Source organism: Vespa velutina, chromosome 5 (genome assembly GCF_912470025.1).
Source record: "Vespa velutina chromosome 5, iVesVel2.1, whole genome shotgun sequence".
Lineage (NCBI taxonomy): Eukaryota > Metazoa > Arthropoda > Insecta > Hymenoptera > Vespidae > Vespa > Vespa velutina.
In genome coordinates, this window is record NC_062192.1 from 8115567 (window position 1) to 8134052 (window position 18486).

General features: G+C 29.1%; 5 protein-coding genes across 17 annotated transcripts in view; 2 read left to right on the forward strand and 3 right to left on the reverse strand.

Moving 5' to 3' along the window:
• Window positions 1-7357, reverse strand: part of LOC124949091 (paired box pox-meso protein-like) — a 13810-nt gene extending 6453 nt beyond the window's left edge. The window contains exons 1-4 of one of the 7 annotated variants that reach the window (XR_007100966.1): window positions 6532-7357; window positions 4603-4683; window positions 4068-4204; window positions 2704-2967 (exon numbers count right to left, since the gene is read on the reverse strand). Coding sequence is in view for 4 of the 7 variants with exons in the window: in XM_047493678.1 (XP_047349634.1) it covers window positions 4068-4149 (82 nt within the window). In the remaining 3 variants the exon portion in view is untranslated. Of the gene's footprint in view, window positions 1-2703; window positions 2968-4067; window positions 4205-4602; window positions 4684-5846 lie in introns of all 7 variants that reach the window. The other 6 variants (XM_047493678.1, XR_007100964.1, XM_047493677.1 and 3 more) reach the window with 6 other exon arrangements.
• A 298-nt stretch (window positions 7358-7655) lies between these two features.
• On the forward strand, window positions 7656-10356 carry LOC124949094 (snRNA-activating protein complex subunit 3). Of its 2 annotated transcripts, none has more exons than XM_047493682.1 (5): window positions 7656-8121; window positions 8194-8380; window positions 8456-8737; window positions 8795-9036; window positions 9122-10352. In XM_047493682.1, exons 1-5 carry the CDS (start codon window positions 7925-7927, stop codon window positions 9429-9431), a joined length of 1218 nt encoding a protein of 405 aa, XP_047349638.1. In that variant the 5' UTR covers window positions 7656-7924; the 3' UTR covers window positions 9432-10352. The 2 variants fall into 2 exon arrangements, with proteins under 2 accessions (XP_047349638.1, XP_047349641.1); XM_047493685.1 differs by having other exon boundaries at window positions 7951-8121; window positions 8199-8380; window positions 9122-10356.
• LOC124949090 (protein O-mannosyl-transferase TMTC4-like) lies at window positions 9441-12841 on the reverse strand. 3 transcript variants are annotated; one of them, XM_047493674.1, is made up of 11 exons: window positions 12552-12841; window positions 12210-12435; window positions 11946-12129; window positions 11698-11877; window positions 11174-11634; window positions 10704-11087; window positions 10517-10624; window positions 10247-10388; window positions 10009-10123; window positions 9751-9933; window positions 9441-9642 (listed from the first exon to the last, which is right to left on the reverse strand). In XM_047493674.1, the coding sequence occupies exons 1-11, from the start codon at window positions 12580-12582 to the stop codon at window positions 9506-9508; spliced, it is 2151 nt and encodes a 716-aa protein (XP_047349630.1). In that variant the 5' UTR covers window positions 12583-12841; the 3' UTR covers window positions 9441-9505. The 3 variants fall into 3 exon arrangements, with proteins under 3 accessions (XP_047349630.1, XP_047349631.1, XP_047349632.1); XM_047493675.1 differs by having other exon boundaries at window positions 12210-12374; window positions 12615-12840; XM_047493676.1 differs by having other exon boundaries at window positions 12210-12374; window positions 12552-12839.
• A 57-nt stretch (window positions 12842-12898) lies between these two features.
• LOC124949093 (ribosome biogenesis protein NOP53) lies at window positions 12899-14606 on the forward strand. The gene is made up of 3 exons (XM_047493681.1): window positions 12899-13774; window positions 13839-14383; window positions 14483-14606. Exons 1-3 carry the CDS (start codon window positions 13010-13012, stop codon window positions 14544-14546), a joined length of 1374 nt encoding a protein of 457 aa, XP_047349637.1. The 5' UTR covers window positions 12899-13009; the 3' UTR covers window positions 14547-14606.
• A 133-nt stretch (window positions 14607-14739) lies between these two features.
• Window positions 14740-17907, reverse strand: LOC124949096. Of its 4 annotated transcripts, XM_047493690.1 has the most exons (8): window positions 16842-17907; window positions 16503-16774; window positions 16255-16421; window positions 16013-16192; window positions 15577-15946; window positions 15358-15470; window positions 15053-15203; window positions 14740-14969 (listed from the first exon to the last, which is right to left on the reverse strand). In XM_047493690.1, the coding sequence occupies exons 3-8, from the start codon at window positions 16392-16394 to the stop codon at window positions 14814-14816; spliced, it is 1110 nt and encodes a 369-aa protein (XP_047349646.1). In that variant the 5' UTR covers window positions 16395-16421; window positions 16503-16774; window positions 16842-17907; the 3' UTR covers window positions 14740-14813. The 4 variants fall into 4 exon arrangements, with proteins under 4 accessions (XP_047349646.1, XP_047349645.1, XP_047349644.1 ...); XM_047493689.1 differs by having other exon boundaries at window positions 16255-16745; XM_047493688.1 differs by having other exon boundaries at window positions 16255-16774.
• Window positions 17908-18486: the final 579 nt, after the last annotated feature.

The following is an 18486-nucleotide window of genomic DNA, read 5'->3' on the forward strand; positions in this document are numbered from 1 at the left end:
GTATTTGTTAGTGTAGTGGACGTGCGGATGCGACGATTTCTATCCTGTGAAAACATATACATGAGTATATGTGTGCATCTGTATATTCGTGTAAAATAAGTCTAACTCGGGCTTCCATAGAACGCATTCGTACGATGTGCTCACTCGATCTTCTACGACGAATTTGTTCAGGTACATCCGTTATCTCGAGCATAGTTTATCGACTTGGAATTTTATCATCATACTAAACAAAACGTATGGAGAAATACATTTTACGTTTAATTATTGTCTATTTGTTGTAATCATTATTCAATTGAAATAATTTACATGCGCGTATATATTTATTAAATTATACATATGTATAATATAAGTATGAAAAATAAATGTTAATTTATAGTAAAATATATTTTATATAGATACACTAATCGTATATTATATATATATATATATTTTTTTTCTTTTTTATATATAATTTATATGTATATTATTTAATATAATTTACATGTATATATCTACTTATTAAATAATACAATATTATACAATATGTATAATGATATGCGATTGTTAGGATAAAGTTAGTTTAAAATGACGATTCTTTCAATATAACTATTTAAAATTGGATAAAAGGAAAATTTATTAAGATGGAGAAGAGAGGAGGAAAGAGAAAGTGAAAGATAGAAAAAGAGAGAGGAACCCATAGGCGTAGGTAGAAGAGTGTAAATGCGGAGAGTGTAGGAGAAATGGGCGTGCACGATCTCACGTGATGGATGTCAGTGTCACCCGTTGAACATATGTCCCCGCTTATATGGATGCTCGAAACGCGGCCGGTGTTTGTCTACCATCTAACTCGCTAATTATCGAGCCCAACTTGCCCCTTTGTCGGTATATCTTAGCTTTTATAGAAACGAATCTTTGATTTTGTTTTCACGATAATTCGTTCGCATGTGTCGTTGATTAGTAGTTCGCGCATCTCCAACCGCGTTTAACATTTTTCTTTAATTTTCGCATAGCTTTTTTAAAATCGTTGATGGCGATTAAAAAAAATTTTTTTTTTAGACTGTCGACATTTCTCATTGAACGATAAATGTCACTCGATTATTTATAATCTCCTCATTCGCGATTGTACGATGACAAATATGAAATTTATCGGAGAAATTTGAAAATCCATTATTATTATATTCGCACATTTCGATGGTGTCAATTTCTAATGCCAATTCATCTATTGTTTATATATGTGAGTATTCAAAATAGCACTTGTCAAGTCTCATCACGTAAAATTCATTATTCCGAAAGATCTCATATTTTGGGAACCAGCCAAATCGTTGCGTTTTTACTGTGATATTCTTGACAATGATACAAAAGACATTTTCGATTGACAATAGATATGATGTTCTTCGAATGGTACCTACCTATTACTAGATAGGATATTAAAAATGACAAATCATATAACAGATATCGATGTAAAAGAAAACGTTAATTACAATGGACAAATTGAAAATTTGTCTTTACATGTATAAGAGAAATGTGATTTTAATAAATTAATTATCGACTATATTTAAGAAAGCATTTTATTTATTCCTTCCTCCTTTCTATTTTCTATCTTCGTCTCCCGTTTCTATAACCCTCCCTGCTCACCTAAAATATATCCGTGCAAAATATATCCCGCATGTACATACGTTGAATTGGTGTATTCGTGTGCACGCGTGTTAGTAGCAAGCTCGCATCTGGGATACGCGATGACAGTGGTACCGAAATATATTCGATCGAGGAACAAAAAACTTTCGTGCCTCCGACGAAACTTATTCCTTTTTCCTCGGCAGTCAAAGTAAGAGCGCGCGTTTCACATTTCGGCAAAGAATCCTTGTAGTTCGATCCGCGATACGAGTTTGGCTTTTATGACGAGTCAACGAATTCCGTCAAATTTTCAGATAATTTCAGACTTCATTTATCAAGATTTAGATATACATTTTAATGTTTTATCAAAATTTTATTACACTCAGTTAACATTGATGTAATAAAATTATATATTATTCCTACCTCTTCCATTGAATTATATCTATTTCCGCTTCTTTTTCTGTCTAAATGTTAAACGATTTTTTTTTTATTAATATCATGATTTTATCAAGCTTTTCATTTAATCAGGCAAATGAAAATTATCTTCATAGACTGAGACTCATCTATTCTTTGTGAGTCATCTTATTATTTCACTATAATAAATCTTTAGAATGCAACATTAAGAAACTCGTTCTCTTGTGGCAAGTAGCCAATCGTTGTTCACTTGTGAGAAGTCACGAGACGTCTGTGCAAAATTTCATTGGTAATCTAAGCGAGGGTGCAATATAACGGGCACGTCGATGATTGAACGAAAGAGTCTTTTGACGTATGACACGATGATAGTTTGGTACGTTACGCGTTTAATAGGACGTGAGGAGTACGGATAATTCATAAATACCGCGGGATGTCGCATTCATTTGTTATTTCTCATGTTTGGATGGTATCACGATCATCCGAATAATTCGTTTCCTTGTTTTTTACTATGAAACATTTATCTAAGACTTTGTATCCGACTTTATATGATAAGCCATTAGAAATGAATAACTTAAATAATTCATTAATTTCATTAAAAAAAAAAGAAACAAAAAAAAGTCTCTTACGAATACAAATTGGAAAACTAACAAATTTACAAGAAATATTTGGACTATGTCAATACAATAGTATACATACATATTACAGTAGCAGAAAAGAACGTAGCAGTCAGAAATGGATTCCAAAGTTAAAACCTGAGAATTCTTCGGGAGCCAACAGAAATATTTGCGGAGTCCTTTGTCAACGGGATTTCGACCATTGCCTGCGTGCACTTTAAAACCCACATTCCTTGTTTAACCGACACAAATATTACTAATTGAACGTTAATAAATCTGTAAACATGTTCTGGTCCCACTGCGGAAAGGACTCATTGAGAGTTCACCTGGATATATCTGCTTTGTCCTTTTGAATTTCCCTTTAAATTGGAAAACTTTCATCCCAAATGGAAGAACAAAAGGAAAGACAATACTTAATACTATAATAACGAGAGAAAGAGATGAAAAGGATAGAAATAATCTTTTACAATCTACTACAATTTCTTCCAATACTTTTTGAAAGAAATTCGAATGATATAAACAGAGAGAAAGAGAGGGAGAAAAAGGGAGAGAGAGAGAGAGAAAGATAGAGAAAGTTTAATTTCTTATCATTGCAAGACACGAATAGATAAATAGGTGAATGAACGACTAAACTGTAGAGTCTAAGTGATAAATCCAAAGGTGAAGATAACACAATACTAATAATTTATAAAATAATAGGCTGTAAAAATTTAGTGACTAGTTTCTCTCTCGACTAAAATTTTTTAGTTCTTCTCGGATGAATATCTTGACGAGTCCCTTTTGAATATTCGAATCCTCTATCTTGGCCGTACGTTTCCAATATATCAAACTACGTATCGAGGTCTTGAACTATAGTCGCGACTGCACGTATGTGGATGTATTGGTGTCAATGACTTCGAAGATTCTTAACGTCACAGAGGAAAAAGCGGAGGCTGATAATGATAATACTTTTAAAGCGTTCATCATCTCAAGACCCGATGTATGTATTATTTAGCAGAATCGTTTTAATATTGTAATCGTCGATCTCTCTTATTAATTCTCGATGTTACCAACCCGATTATGCATGACGAACGATTTTATATAATTATTATCTATAGATAAATAAATCTAACAAAAAACAATTTTAATGGATGATGGACTTGTCAACACATTTTGCCAGTTAGTATTATTAATAAAATTGTGCGAGTAAAGTTACATAATGTTTCTCTGTCTCTCTCCCTCTCTCTCTCTCTCTCTCTCTCTCTCACTCTCTCTCTCTTTTTCCCTCTCCCTCTCCCTAGTTTTTCTTTCTTTCTTTTCTTCTCTCTCTCATTGAATTAACACGTTACACTCGACGTATCAAAATGTTCAAATTAACATATCACGCTCACATGTAGGTACATATATTATACTATATTCCGCAATATAACGCGTAATTATTAAAGAACGATTCTCTGGTTCACTTACTACTCGTATTTCGTTCTCGTTCAACGACGACCGATGAGCTTAAAAAAGACTGAAAGCCAGCGATAAGGAGTTGGCAGGGCATCCGGGACCCACAAGGTCAGAGGTTGCCAGAGAAATGAGTACAGCAGGCATACTTTCTATGAATGAACCAAATCACATTCTCTCACGTATCTCTATGGTATTATCATTATCAATGCATATATGAGTTTATACAATGTCTTTAACGTCCTAATTTGCCTAACAAAAAAATTGAACATCAGGCTAGGTAGACAAAGGTAATGATAATAAAAAAAACAGCGATAATATTATAAATCTAGCAGATTAACATAATTGTCATCCACGTTTAATTAATTTCCATGCAAAAAAAATAAATCAATTTTATTTTTAAATATAGATAGGTACGTAGTAAGTAAGTAACCTAATGATTATCGTGCACTATAATTTTCTTTGTACAAAAATACGAAATGCCTAAGAGAAAAATACACATACGAATACAATGATAATGTACACGCAATATAAGATTTCCTTTTCTCACATTTATATTATAATCTATCCGACGATGTGTGCGAGTGGCGCCAAAGCGAGTCATAACATTGTATCGCGCTGCTTTTAATTTCTAAGGGAAATAGGTCGAAGTTAATTGAAACGCACACTTAATTTTTTTAGGATCGATTGTCCCTCCTCTCTCTCTCTCTCTCTCTTTCTCTCTTTCCCTCTCTCTCTTTCTCTCTCTCTCTTTCTCTTTCTCTCTTTCTTTTTAAATGCGATTTATCTATGTAGCTTTGTTTGAAAAGTATCAAAGAAAATTGAAAATATTCACATTGATCGATATTTACAGAGCGAAAGGTAAAGCAAAATTCAATTTTTTTTAAATTCCATTTTTAATAAGGAACACCATTCTTTCTAAAATATTGTTCTCTTCATTATTCTCATAAAGCTTTACGGATAGTTACATAAAAAAAAAAATATAAACTGAACGATTTCTCGACGTCATAAAAAAATAATCGTCACATACGATCTACGAGTCCTATCTCATACATAAATACATACGTGGATACTTAAATGTCAGAGAAGAAAATCTATTTTTATTTCGAGCACATCGAAAAGATAATAAATTTTGGAATTACTGTTTCGACGAAAGTCTTACAAAAGGTAACACGATATTCTCCTTCCGTCGAGTGCAACGATCCATTCAATCGTATATTATGTTTTCAATGATACTTCGACGTTTCTTCGCGATCTTTAACATTTTCAAAGAGTTTCAATAAATATAAATTTATTAAATAAACAAGTTGATATATAGATATAATATAAGCGGGTGAATCAATTAAATTATAAATTTATTATCGACGGACCGTTCACGAACTAACGAATATTTAAAATAATGATATTTTTCAATAGGTATAAACTCCGATCAAAGTAAAACAACTTCCATTGGATCAGTTTATAAAGATACCCTGGATTTGTTTATGAAACAAAACAAGCGACGACAGTTACATTTTTTCTCATTGTCTTGCGTATTTTAAACGAAACTATCACTTTCCCTTTTCATATTATAGACGTACATCTTTAAAATAGACGTATCTATGATATACATAATATAATTAATCATCGTCTACAATTCACATTGTCATATTAGAAACAAAAGAACGCATGATTAAGATAGAAAAATAAATAAATAGATAAATAAATAAAAAAATAAATAAATAAATAAATAAATAAAAAAGAAAAAACGAGAACTATCAAAAATCGATCGAGTTATATCGATTATAAGCTCACCTAGGACGATCGGATCCATCGATACGCGCGAGAGAGAAGGCCAGGTTTGTGTCCGTCGGCTACATAAAATATTCTAAGATCGATCGATCGATCTACGATCTCTCTCTCTCTCTCTCTCTCTCTCTCTTTCTCACGTTCTCTCTTTCTATCTTTGTATCTCTTTTTATCGACAGATAAAAAAGTTTGTCACGAGATTCGAATCTCTGTACCTTTCGTCCGCATTAAAATTTGTTAACGGCAAAAGCGTGAAAGCACACATATGCACCAAACACCGTGCGAATGGAAACGCACACGCGACCGGCGGCGCGTCGACGCGTTACGCAGAATTTTCGCGCGCGCGGAAGCGTGGCGCAACGCGTGGCGCAACTTGAAATGGCGCAATGCCGGGCCACGCACTGAACACCAACGTCTATCAAAATTATATTTCTTTCTCTCTATTGTTTATATTTTTTGTTTATACCTGCGTGTATATGATCGCGAAATTCTAAGAAATGTGTGTGTGTGCACACGCGCGCACGTATATATATATGTGTGTGGTATGTGTATAAGAAAGGGAGGGAAAAAGAGAGAAGAGAAAGAGAAAAAGAGAGAGACAGAAAGAAAAAAGAGAGAAAGAGAGAAAGAGAGAAAGAAAAAAGAAAGAAAGAAAGAAAGAGACAGATAGACCAAATAGAAAATAATTAACCGCGAAGCAATGATGCGCGGTTCGGCCTTCACAGCCTCACACTGACTGCCCCGACAGATTTACCAGAGCAGAAATAAGAAATCTTCTCTCGACTCTCTCTCCTTTTGCCGCTTAGTCGTGGTGAAGGCAGGCCAAACACGCCGATACGGCCCCCGCCAAATTATTTTCTCTCTCTCTCTCTCTTATCCTATCGAGATGCGTTCGTGCGCGCTTCGTCAAGCGTGCAATATGCTCGACCGTGAAGGTCCCGCGAGAGAGTGGCCACGCTTAGGGGGCGTGGCCATACTCGCCACGCTTGCCGAACTCGCACGGACCATTGGCGAGTGCAGTGCGCCGTGAGCGCCTGTGGTCGACGCCTCTTCATTGTCCGTTCCTACCCTAGAAGTCTCTCTCTCTTTCTCTTTCATTCTCTCTCTCTCTTTCTGTTTGTGTGTCTATCTCTCTTTCTCTCTCTCTCTCTCTCTCCCCGTCTGTCTGTCTCTCTCTTTCTCTATTTCTCTCTCTTTTTCTCTTTTTCTCTCTTTCTCTCATTCTCTTTCCTTGTCGCTCTGGTCTGACTACATAAACTATTCGAAAGACACCCTACTTACTTACTCGTGCTCCCTCCTCAGAATCGTTTTCCACCCTGTTTGCTCCGTTAAGATGATTCCTTACTTTTTTTTTATCATTCATAACGAGTCCTCTATAAGGTAATTTTTTTTTCTATTTTTGTTTCTATGTTCGACATTTACGTTTTCTTTTTAATGCGATACTCAAATGATCTTGATGGATCTTATCGTTTTAGGAAGTTTCTTTTAGGCATTTTTAGTTTTTTTATTAATTTTCAAATTTAATCGATAGTGATACTTGTAAAAAATAACACTCTTGATTAATAGATAATTAACTTTAGTACGTCACTTAGTATGTAACAATTAATATTTAATGAAAAATTTTTTTCAGATTTTGATTAAAAAATGATGGATTAAAAATTCAATTATTTTTATATAGAAAGATAAAATTTATAAATAGATTTAAATTATAAAAATTCATTTACGTTGTTAGTAAAATGCACCCGTTTATTTTGATATACATACGGTACTGAAGACATTAACGAATCAGATGTTTTCGCACTAATATACCTTGATACGTATGCGCAGTATTTCTGCGACGTATGTATAGCATGGATTTGTCATAATAGTTCGTGGTAAAACTCAGATGAAGTAATAATTTGTGTATCAAAATAAAAGTGGCAAATATTCTATAGAATTGAACATGTTATCATAAACACGTTATTTGTATAAGATTAGAATTTCGATATAGTACTTATACTAATATTTTTAATATGACATGACAATTTAAATAATCGTGACTGTTTTGTATTCGTAAATAATCATAGTTATAATTTAAAAAAGAAATGGATTTGGTATATGGTCACTATAATCAGAACGCTTCAGAAAAAATTAATATAAAGGAATATTTTGAAAAATATTCCAGTATTATGAAGCCTTTTTATCTTAGTTGTTTGGCTACAACAAAAGATCAATCTATTCTTAAAATAATGAAAAATGATTTAGGAAATGAGGAAATGGATTTGTTGTCAGAGTACTGCAGGTATTTTTTATAGACTCATATAAATATATACTTTATATAATTATTTGGATAAAAATAACTTTATGTTTTAAGCGAAGAAAATTTAACTGTACCTGGAGAGGTTCCTAGAATGAAAGAAAATCTACCAATAAAAAACAAAGATTTACGTAAAGTATCTATGATTACAGAAGATATTAACTTAGAAACTATACGGCAGTTGAAAAAGAGGAAAGAATCGAAGGATCAATATCTTTTTAAATTTACTAGTGAACTATTTATTGTATGCTGGTTATACCTATATAGCTATAAAATAATTCTTGTATCTATTTAATTATATTGAAATTAATATTTACAGAAGCATGGAAAGATCAACAAACATAATGAAAACACAATTGACCTTGCTGTACCGTATGAAGATATTTTTATTGATATTAGAATATATGAACCTTTTATGCATTCATCAAATCAAATGAAAAGTAATTACAAAAAGACAAAACCTACCCTGAAATATGTGATAACAATATTAGGAAAACAGACGCTTGCTGAATTGCGTGATAAAATAAAATGCTTATCAGATTTAACAATTCCAATAGAAACCAGTGATAATCCTAATCAACCGTTTCAACCAATGGCAAAAGTAAATTTTCTTATTTACTGTGTTTGAAGTTTATTCCTAATATGGCTCCTTTTTTAGGATGTGTACAAGTCAGGCTTCTTTTATATAGAAGATACATTTTACAATGACTTTAGAGATCCAGCAAATATAGATTATAGTAAAGTAATAATAGAATGGGCAAAGGCAAAACAATTAGGACCATTTAATACTGATTCTATGGAAAAAGTTACATTAGATTCCCTTTCTGTAAGATTTGGCTATCCATGGGTATACCAGCATCAAGGTTTCTGCGAACATCTCATTATATTCAGTGATGCAAGGTATATTAACCTTTATTTGAAAATCATATATATTATAAAATTTTCTCTTTTTATTTATTTTAATTCAAATTTAATTTTTATCTAGACTGGTACAACCTTATGACGAATTACATATATCTGCATATCCAAGAATACAAAGGATTAGACCCCAAAGAGCTAATTACTGTTTTATGTGCGGACTTCTGCCTGTTCGATGGATTACAACAGATCATGATAGAGTACCTCATAATCCTTGCTTTTTTTGTGAAAGTTGTTTCAAATCATACAATTACATTGATGGTAAAAAGATTGGAAATTTTAAAGCATACCGCTATCCCTGTGATTCTAATCTTATGAGAGAAGAAGAAGAAGAAGAGGAAGAAGAAGAAGAAAACGAAAAAAAAGATATTACGTAAATATTAATGTAATTCTAACCATTTCAAATATAAATATATTAAAAACAATGTATAAAAAATGTACAAAAATAAAATTATTTTACTGATCGTTTTAATGATCGCAATTTTTTTAAATTTTCTTTTGCACTGTGCGAATGTGGGTTGAATTCCAATGCTTTTTTATACATATATTCTGCTTCACTGATTTTATTCCAACGATGATACAATACACCTACAAAAATAGATAATGTAGTAGCTTGTGTGGATATTAATACATAATATGTTCTATGTACAACAATATCATTTATTATTAAATATATACAAGGCGGAAAAAACGTACCTAAATTTGTATAGAACATAGGATCTGTTGGATTCCTTAATATTGCTTGTTTAAAATGTATCTCTGCTTCTGAAAATCTACCTACTTTACCTAATATATTAGCAATGTTAAAATATATTGATGCATAATCAGGAACGTATTTTAAAGCTTCATTTGCAATTTTCAGTGCTTCTTCTGACATACCTACGAATACAATATAAATCATCAAATTAATTATAATCTTTTTATTAACTATACAAAAAAATTTAATTCACATACCTAGATCATCTAACAGTATTATCATATTTGTCCATGCTCTTCTATGAGTTACTTTTAATTTTGTTGCATTTGTCCAAGCTGTCAATGCTTTGTGATATTGTTTTTGTTCTAAATACTACAATAACAAATATTAGAAGTACTTACTGAACTTTTAATAGTAATTTGTTAATTAAAATTAACCAATATGTTTATATATGTGTAAATATAATTTCTTAAAAAATGATGTTATTTTCTTTACCAAAACACCTAAATTATAATAACAATCAGGATACTTGGGTTTTTGAGACAGTGCAGTTAAATAACTCTTTTCAGATTCTTCATATCTTTTAAGTGCAGATAAAATTATACCATAATTCATCCATGCAGTTGCAAAATCTTTCCTGTAATTGTTTAATATAGTTTGTATGTAATTATGATTAAAAAATAAAATAAAATCAAAAAGTAATGTTATTTTTAATTATATACTTAATTAATTATATACTTAAAAAAATGTCCCATAAAATCTTACTGTAATGTAACAGCTTGTTTAAATAAATTTTCAGCAGCATCATATTTTCCTTCATCCTTAAGTAAATTGGCAAGATTATTCATAGCTTGAGCATATTTTGGATTTAAGCTATATAAAAAAAATCAATATATGATATAGTATTAAATTATTGTTTTCATCAAATATGCTGCTCAAATAAAAGACATACCGTAAGGCCTCTCTATATTCTAATTTTGCTAAATTAGGATTTCCTGCATCAGCTGCATTTTTTGCAATATTGTAATGAACTTTTGCATTAAGAGGGCAAACATCTAATGCAGATCTAAAAAGTGATTCTTCAGATCTCCATTGATCACTTCTAATCCATGAACGTATAAAAAAAATAAGACATAAAAATGTGTAAAATAATATTAGTAAATTTTTTAAAGATGTGCCTGTCAAAAGCTTTTGTAATCCAATAATTACTAAGAGGCAATATCCTGCGGAAGGAATATATAATGTTCTCTCTGCTAGTACAAAGCCAACAGTAAAAAAGATATTACTAGCAGGTAAAAAAGGTATGATTAAAAGTGCCAATCCTATAATTGTATATCTGCAACATATTATAATTTGATTACAATATAATTTAATCTATTTAATCTAATAAAATCAAAAGTAAGATTCAGTGAAAAATGGTACCTTAGAAATTTATCCCTATGAGCTGAAAAAATATGAACGACAATTGTACCAAAAAATATCCAAAAAAGAATAATAAAAAATATTCTTTTATCATATCCAGTAATTAAAGGTATACAACCCATTGACCAGTCAAAACATAACCATTCTGGACAAATTAATAACCAGATATTTATACTGTAAATATAACTATAATTGAGAATGCGAAGAAAACAATTATCCAAAAATGATGCAGGATTGTCTACGGGTTGAAACTTTGGTGTTGAAAATTCCATAACAGTAAATCTTAGAGATAACAACATTATTGCACTTAAACAAAGTACAAACATTCGAATCAAAAATGCACGATTTAATTTCATGGTGATTATTGAGTTTATATGAGAATTTTTAGTTAATAGTAATTTCAATACATCATTTGGTAAAAATCCATTTATAATGACTAGATCATATACAACACAAATTCCCTGTAATATATATTATCATAATAACAAAAAAATGTGATGATATAAAATCATTTTCATACTTACAATTGCAGTAATCCCAGTTTCTTTACAAAGCATTGCTATCGAAATACTTATAATACATCCAGTTATATTACACCATTTGGCAATAGAATAATTTGCAATAATACATTGATTATACATTATAAGTGATAGCCATGTAAACAACACACATAATAATTCTGCTCTACCTACAATTCCTGAAATCTTAATTTATGATTGCAATAAATATTATCTAAATTAAATAGTACATTTATTTTTATGAAATAACTTACAGCTTCTGTATGTACTGGATGTATTGCGAATAATACTGTGGCATAAAATGCTATATTTTGTTCTTTGTTACTTAAAAGAATATTGAACACATGTAAAGTTAGTACACAAACAATTATGTGCAAAATTATATTTACAATATGGAAATCTTGAGAATCTAAGTAACCTCTGATCCAGTATTGCATTCTGTAAAAAATAAAAAAATAACAAATTTAAGCTTTCTCTTAATATTAGTACTTTTTTAATTCTTAGAATTAATTGTTTACCGGAATGTTAAAATTGTGAGTGGACGATAAGATTTATGACTGCCCTTGTGAGATAATTTTGTACCCCAAAAATCATTTTTAAATATTTCCCAAATTGGTGTTTTTTGAATATCATCATTATTAACTATAGCTTCTGCATCATCAAATACAAATGCACCATCATAACTATTTGCATAACATAATGATAAAATAATAATTATTGAAAGAGCTACTGGTAATGGAATGGCTGAAATGTTAAATAATAATATTTATTTAAAGAAGAACTATAAAATAGAAAAATATAGTTCTTATTAAGTCTACTATAATTATGATTATCTATAATAATAATTGTTATTATTTTACCTGGAAACTCTGTATTAATTTTAATTGCCATATTAAGGATAATTATATAAATTATATACTAACAATAAGAACATCTTATATATACTTCAAATAGTTTAAAACATTCGACTTCATTAAAATTAACAAATTGTTAATATTATAAGTAACAATATATTTATGTTACTATACATCTTTTTATAGGTATTACAACAAAATGTGTAATGTACTTAAAATTTATAGAAAAGAATAACAATTATCAACAAAACATACGTTGATACGCGTTATAGCGCTACACAAAATTTTTTATATTATTTTAGTCGTTAGAGAGCGCTAGTAGTAAAAAGAAAGAGAGAGAGAGAGAGAGAGAGAGAAAGAGAGAGAGAGAGAGAGAGAGAAGGAATAAGACTTCATGGTTAACTTTACCCGGCTGTAATACGTTTTTGTTATTTCGCACGTGGTCTTGTAAGTGATTTATTGAAATGATGGACGTTAAAACTAAAAAGCGTAAAGTTTCTAAAAAAACAAAGAAATCTTGGAGAAAACATGTAGATACAACAGATGTCGACAAATTTTTAGAAAATGAAAGATTAGAAGAAAGATTAGGAATACCATTTTCTAAACGGCCAGATGCAGACTTATTTACAGTTGACAAGAATGCTACAATAAAAGAGATTACGTCTAATGACAAAAAACAGCGTAGACTCGCTTTGAAAAATACAGAGCCAAAGTGTTTCAATATATTAAAACCACACACTCTAGTTCCTGATCCAATTATTAAGAGAAATCGTGTAAGAACGGCTGAAGAGCGTAAACATCCTATCTTACTTCGTAAAGAGATTCAAAGAAAATCAATGGGTATCCTGAAATTGAAAGAAAAGTTAGCATTAAAAAATAAAGCTCTAGCAGATTTGAAAAGAGCTAACAGACCTAGAAGAGGTGATTTCAAAGACGATATATGGCATAAAAAAGATTCTTCTTTACCGGAGATTGCTACAGAATGGATGACTTCTGATACTATCAGACATACTCTTACACATATGGGTATAAAAAAAAGAAAATTACCAACATCCTTACATAAAAAACCATCGGTCTTACCAGCTATAGAAGCTCCACATCCTGGTACATCATATAATCCGTCTTATAAAGATCATCAGGATTTGTTAAATGAAATAGCAAAGAAAGAATTAGAATTAATGAAAGAAGAAGCTCATTTAAATAGAGTTACTACAAAGATGTTCAAAAAGGTAACTTGTATGAGTTTAAAAATTTTGTAATAAATTAATTTAAATGTTTTTTTACTTTTATTAGGTTTCACTTGACGAGAAAGATAAAAATACATTAAAGGAATTAGCTGAGGGGTTACCAATAAAAAAAGATGAACTAGAGCAGTCTAATAACAATAATCATGATGATGATGATGATGATGATGATGATACTGATATGGATTATAATATTAAGTCTGTAAATCCACCAGTAAAAAATAAAAAGAAAACATTAGTAGCAAGACGTAAACAAAAAGAACAAAAAATGTTAGCACATAAATTAGCGCAAGCAAAATTAGAGAAAAGAAAAGTATCAGATATATACAAGTTAAAATTACTTCAAAAACAAATTGATGCGAAAGAAAAGAAAGAAAAAGTTTTACAAAAAAAGAGACATGAACAAAAACAATTAAGATCTGTAGAAACAAAGACATTGAGTAAAGTTAAATTTGAACCTGTTGAACCTTCCTTTACATTAGCAGAAGAATTAACTGGAAACTTAAGAAATGTCACACGCATTGGTAATTTATTAAAGGATCGTTATAAATCATTGCAACAAAGGAATATTGTTGCACCAGCAAATATTGTTCTGTAAGTATTATTTCTTCCATAATTATTTATATAAGATTAACAACATAAATTTTTATTTACATAATATTAAATCAATAAAAATATATTAAATTTTTGTAGCAAACGAACTAAGGCTAAAGTGAAAAGATATATTAAATCAGATCATAAAATAATGCAAAAATAATGGAATAAAGGTAAGATGTATTTATATTTGAATATAAATAGTAATGATTATAAATGTATATATTAAAAATTAAAAAATAAAATTAATAATTTTATGTAAACTTGTATAGTAATTTATTATGACAAAGTTATATATATATATATATATATATATATATATATATATATATATATATATATATAACTTTTCCCATTTAATAATTTCAATATAAATTTATTTTATCATATATTTTTTATACATATTAAATTTCGACTATTTTCAGTCATATTAAATTTCATCATTGTCAATTCCTGTTACTTCAAATTCTTCAGAAATTGTACCCTCTGTACTTGAAAATTTAGTTTCAATAAGTTCTTTAACTGTTGGTGCCTCGAATATAGTTAAACTTTCATCTTTTATTAAATCTTCTTTTGATTGTTCTTCCTATATTAGTCATATATTCATGTAAATGTATGAAATGTATATACATATCTGTGAATGTTTCTTATCTATAAAATAAATCATACCAATTCTTTTATACTAAAAATTTCTGAGATGATTGGTGTAAATATTTCATTTTCTACTATCTGAGTCGATTCTCTTAATTTAATAGATGTTGGTTCAAATCCAAGATCTCCATAGATATACACATTACTTGATTCCAGTATAGATTCCATCCTTTATATTTATATTTGTTATATTTAAAAATAATATTTTGTACAATGTAATAAAGATTGAATAATATATACATATAAAATGGATATATATATATATATATATATATATATATATTCATTTTTGTAAGTTATTTTATGTATATCTAAGTACTTACGATTTAATTATAATATTTGACATGTAGGCTTGACCTTCTATAATAATATTTTGTAAATGTAGCAACAAACTTTTTTTATCCACTTGTGCAAACTTAGAGTCGCTATTTGCCATCTATATAAATATTAAATTTTGTCGAAAATTATAATTAATAATATATAATAATTATACGAATGATTATGTTTTCATCCTCTTTAAATGTTTTTTTAACTTATTGTACCTGTAGTGCACATATTACAGCATATTTAACATCATAAAGTGTTTCCCTACATTTTTTAATTTTACATTGTATCTTTTTTCGTATATATTTTAAAGTACTAATTTCTATCCTCTCTTTGTACAACATTATTTCCAATTCTTTTACACGTACTTCAGAAATATTGGTTTGTTTTTGTGCATAATCTCTATTAATCAAATCTTTCTCTAGATTAGGACTTAAAACCTTGAAATTAATTAAATGTCTTTCTATATCACTATGAACTTCTTTTAAGGATTTCAAAAGATGATTTTGAATTTTAAAAACTTTTATATTATATCTGGTATCTAAATAACTTAATTTATTTTTCTTAAGAAGTACATCCTTCATATATCTAAAAAAATAAATTAAAACCATTTATATAAAGACAATAATTAATAATACAAAATAATATCCTTACTTGGAATTTTTAAATATTTCTTTTTCAACAAGACTTCCATTCATAATTTCAGTTAAATAATTATTTAACATAATATTTTCTCTTACAAGTTTATGAATAGGTTCTTGTATACATTTAGAAATTTCCATTTGAAAAATTCCAGCTGAATCAAGAAGGCGATTGTACATGTCCTTTTTAAGCCTATATTAATATTAGTATAAATCTCTTAATTAGAAAATAATAATTGTTTAATTGATATATACTTTTCTCTGTCAAATTTAAATTTCGATTGAATTTGTTGTATTTGTTGTTCCACTTTTTCTTCCTCCTGTTGCATAAAAATGTTTTTATTTTCTAATTTTTCTTGAAGAACTGATTGTGACTTTCTATAGTTTTCCAACATATTTATCTTTGCATCTAATAATGTATTCTAAAGTTGTATATATTGTTGCTTCAGTATTCATATTTATGTAAAGAAATACAGAAATAGAATAATATTAAAAATAATTACTTAATGGTTTAATTAATGATATTAATTCTAAACGTTTTCTTGTATATTTATCATTTAAAGAATTCATTTTGTTAATATGAGAAAATTTATCATTTATTATCCCTTCCTCTAGAATACTCAGTGTGTTCTTATTTTCTTCTAATTTTGTTACTTCGTTAGACAAATTTCGTGTCAATTGGGTAATTTCATTTGCAGTTTCTGCATCCGTTGAAATTAGAAGTAAATTTATCTCTTCGCAATTATCTGTAAGTTCATTATTTCGTTCTTGTAACCTAACAGATATTTATATTTATAATATAAAAATATCTCTTTTAATATTACGATGAGTTAATGCTTTACCTCTGGATTCTGTTATTTATATCGGAAATTTTTAAATCATAAAAAGCTTTTTGCATATTAATAATAACAGGTCCACTTATTTTTTCATTTTTTTCATTTTTGGGATCGGGAGATTGTAATCGTTTTGGTAAACTTATATTGGTTTTATATTTTTCAAGATCAACCATTTTTATTATGATTGTATATTGCTATTTACTAAAATTTTTTTAAATAAATTTTTGTTAAAATAATAAATATCACAGACTTAATACCAATATTTGACTTTAGAAATGATTTATTATTTATATATAAACAATACAATAATTAAGGTTGTTCATCATTTTTTGCTCATAGCTTAAATGACTTCAGCGACAAGTATGGACAAAATATGAACTACAAGCATAATAGAGAAACTATTGCATTAATGTATAAGCTATAAATTATATATATCTCTTTTACGTAATACTTAACAATCTATATATGATAAACATTTTTGTATATATAATAAAAATAGTAATACATCTGATAAAAACAAAAAAAATTTATATTCTAAATTATACTTCTCAGATTAATTGAAAAGTGTTCGTTAATTGTACAAATTTTATATATTTTATTTCTAGTTAAATTTACAACAAATAAACAAATAGCTAAAAAATATTTAAGCAGTCCATATCACTTGTGATGGAATGCATAAAATATAAAATATAATATACATTACATCAAAAGTAATATTAAGTAACCTCAAACCTTACCATGTGGAGATTACTATATATACAGATTAACGGCAATTCTACTCTTTTATATTATTTTTATTTTTGTTATTTGAAAATCAAAATAAAATTTAAATCTCCAATAATAACAAAAAAAAAAATCTAATCTGGTTATATATTGACGCATGATTAACAATGTAAAATTAGAGTAATTTAATATCTAGTAAAATATGAAAGAAAAACATTTTCGAAACGCATAAAGATGTGCAGCCATTCGCTCGGTAGTATTTGCGGTATAACATATATTTGCATATGATTTAAGTTTAAAATTCTATATACCGCAAGTAGTACCGACCCAGATCTCACCGCGTGGAGGTTGCTGCATATGGAGATCCATGGACTAGAGGTGACTCTAAAATCCGCGTACCGAGATGTCTTTCCGCTTCAGGAGCTTCAGATTTCTTAGCTAACAGGAGGTGGGTGAGACGCTGTTTATGGAAAACTGCACCGTCTGACACCGTCAGCTTCAGACATAACGTTCTATTAAGCACGTTATTCCGAAAAAATTTATTCGTGATCACTCAACACTCTTCTACTAATTAATTACAACCAATTACTAGTGCCGATTCGATTCTTTCGTCTTTAATATAATTGAGTGATCGAAGGAATTTAAAAAGTCACTTACTACTTAAGAAATTTTGCAATAACTCCAAAATACTAGTCTGCGATTTAGGTCGAAATTGAGAGTGGATGATTTATAGGTGGTTAAAAATGAGGTAGGTCGATGTTGAAGTTTGTCGAGATCCTTTTTCAATAATCCACTAATCTAATTCGTGGTAGTTATTTATTAAAGAATGGTCATTGAATTTACTTCATGAAAATCCACTATCTTCTATACAGTCTGTGCGACTGTTAAAAATGCAAAATGTGTCAGTCATTAAATGCATGCAGTCGAT

Excerpts from the sequence above, each read along its gene's own strand:
- LOC124949090 (XM_047493674.1), bottom strand. The coding sequence starts at position 12,582 with ATGGCAATTAAAATTAATACAGAGTTTCCAG. Across the intron at positions 12,436-12,551 it reads AATTAATACAGAGTTTCCAG|CCATTCCATTACCAGTAGCT; the intron begins GTAAAATAATAA and ends TTAACATTTCAG. Across the intron at positions 9,643-9,750 it reads TATGTTCTATACAAATTTAG|GTGTATTGTATCATCGTTGG; the intron begins GTACGTTTTTTC and ends CTATTTTTGTAG.
- LOC124949096 (XM_047493689.1), bottom strand. The coding sequence starts at position 16,394 with ATGTTGGAAAACTATAGAAAGTCACAATCAGTTCTTCAAGAAAAATTA. Across the intron at positions 15,947-16,012 it reads GAAATATTTAAAAATTCCAA|ATATATGAAGGATGTACTTC; the intron begins GTAAGGATATTA and ends TTATTTTTTTAG. Across the intron at positions 15,471-15,576 it reads CTGTAATATGTGCACTACAG|ATGGCAAATAGCGACTCTAA; the intron begins GTACAATAAGTT and ends ATATTTATATAG.
- LOC124949093 (XM_047493681.1), top strand. The coding sequence starts at position 13,010 with ATGATGGACGTTAAAACTAAAAAGCGTAAAGTTTCTAAAAAAACAAAG. Across the intron at positions 13,775-13,838 it reads CTACAAAGATGTTCAAAAAG|GTTTCACTTGACGAGAAAGA; the intron begins GTAACTTGTATG and ends TACTTTTATTAG. Across the intron at positions 14,384-14,482 it reads GCACCAGCAAATATTGTTCT|CAAACGAACTAAGGCTAAAG; the intron begins GTAAGTATTATT and ends AAATTTTTGTAG.
- LOC124949094 (XM_047493682.1), top strand. The coding sequence starts at position 7,925 with ATGGATTTGGTATATGGTCACTATAATCAGAACGCTTCAGAAAAAATT. Across the intron at positions 8,381-8,455 it reads TTACTAGTGAACTATTTATT|AAGCATGGAAAGATCAACAA; the intron begins GTATGCTGGTTA and ends TAATATTTACAG. Across the intron at positions 8,738-8,794 it reads CGTTTCAACCAATGGCAAAA|GATGTGTACAAGTCAGGCTT; the intron begins GTAAATTTTCTT and ends CTCCTTTTTTAG.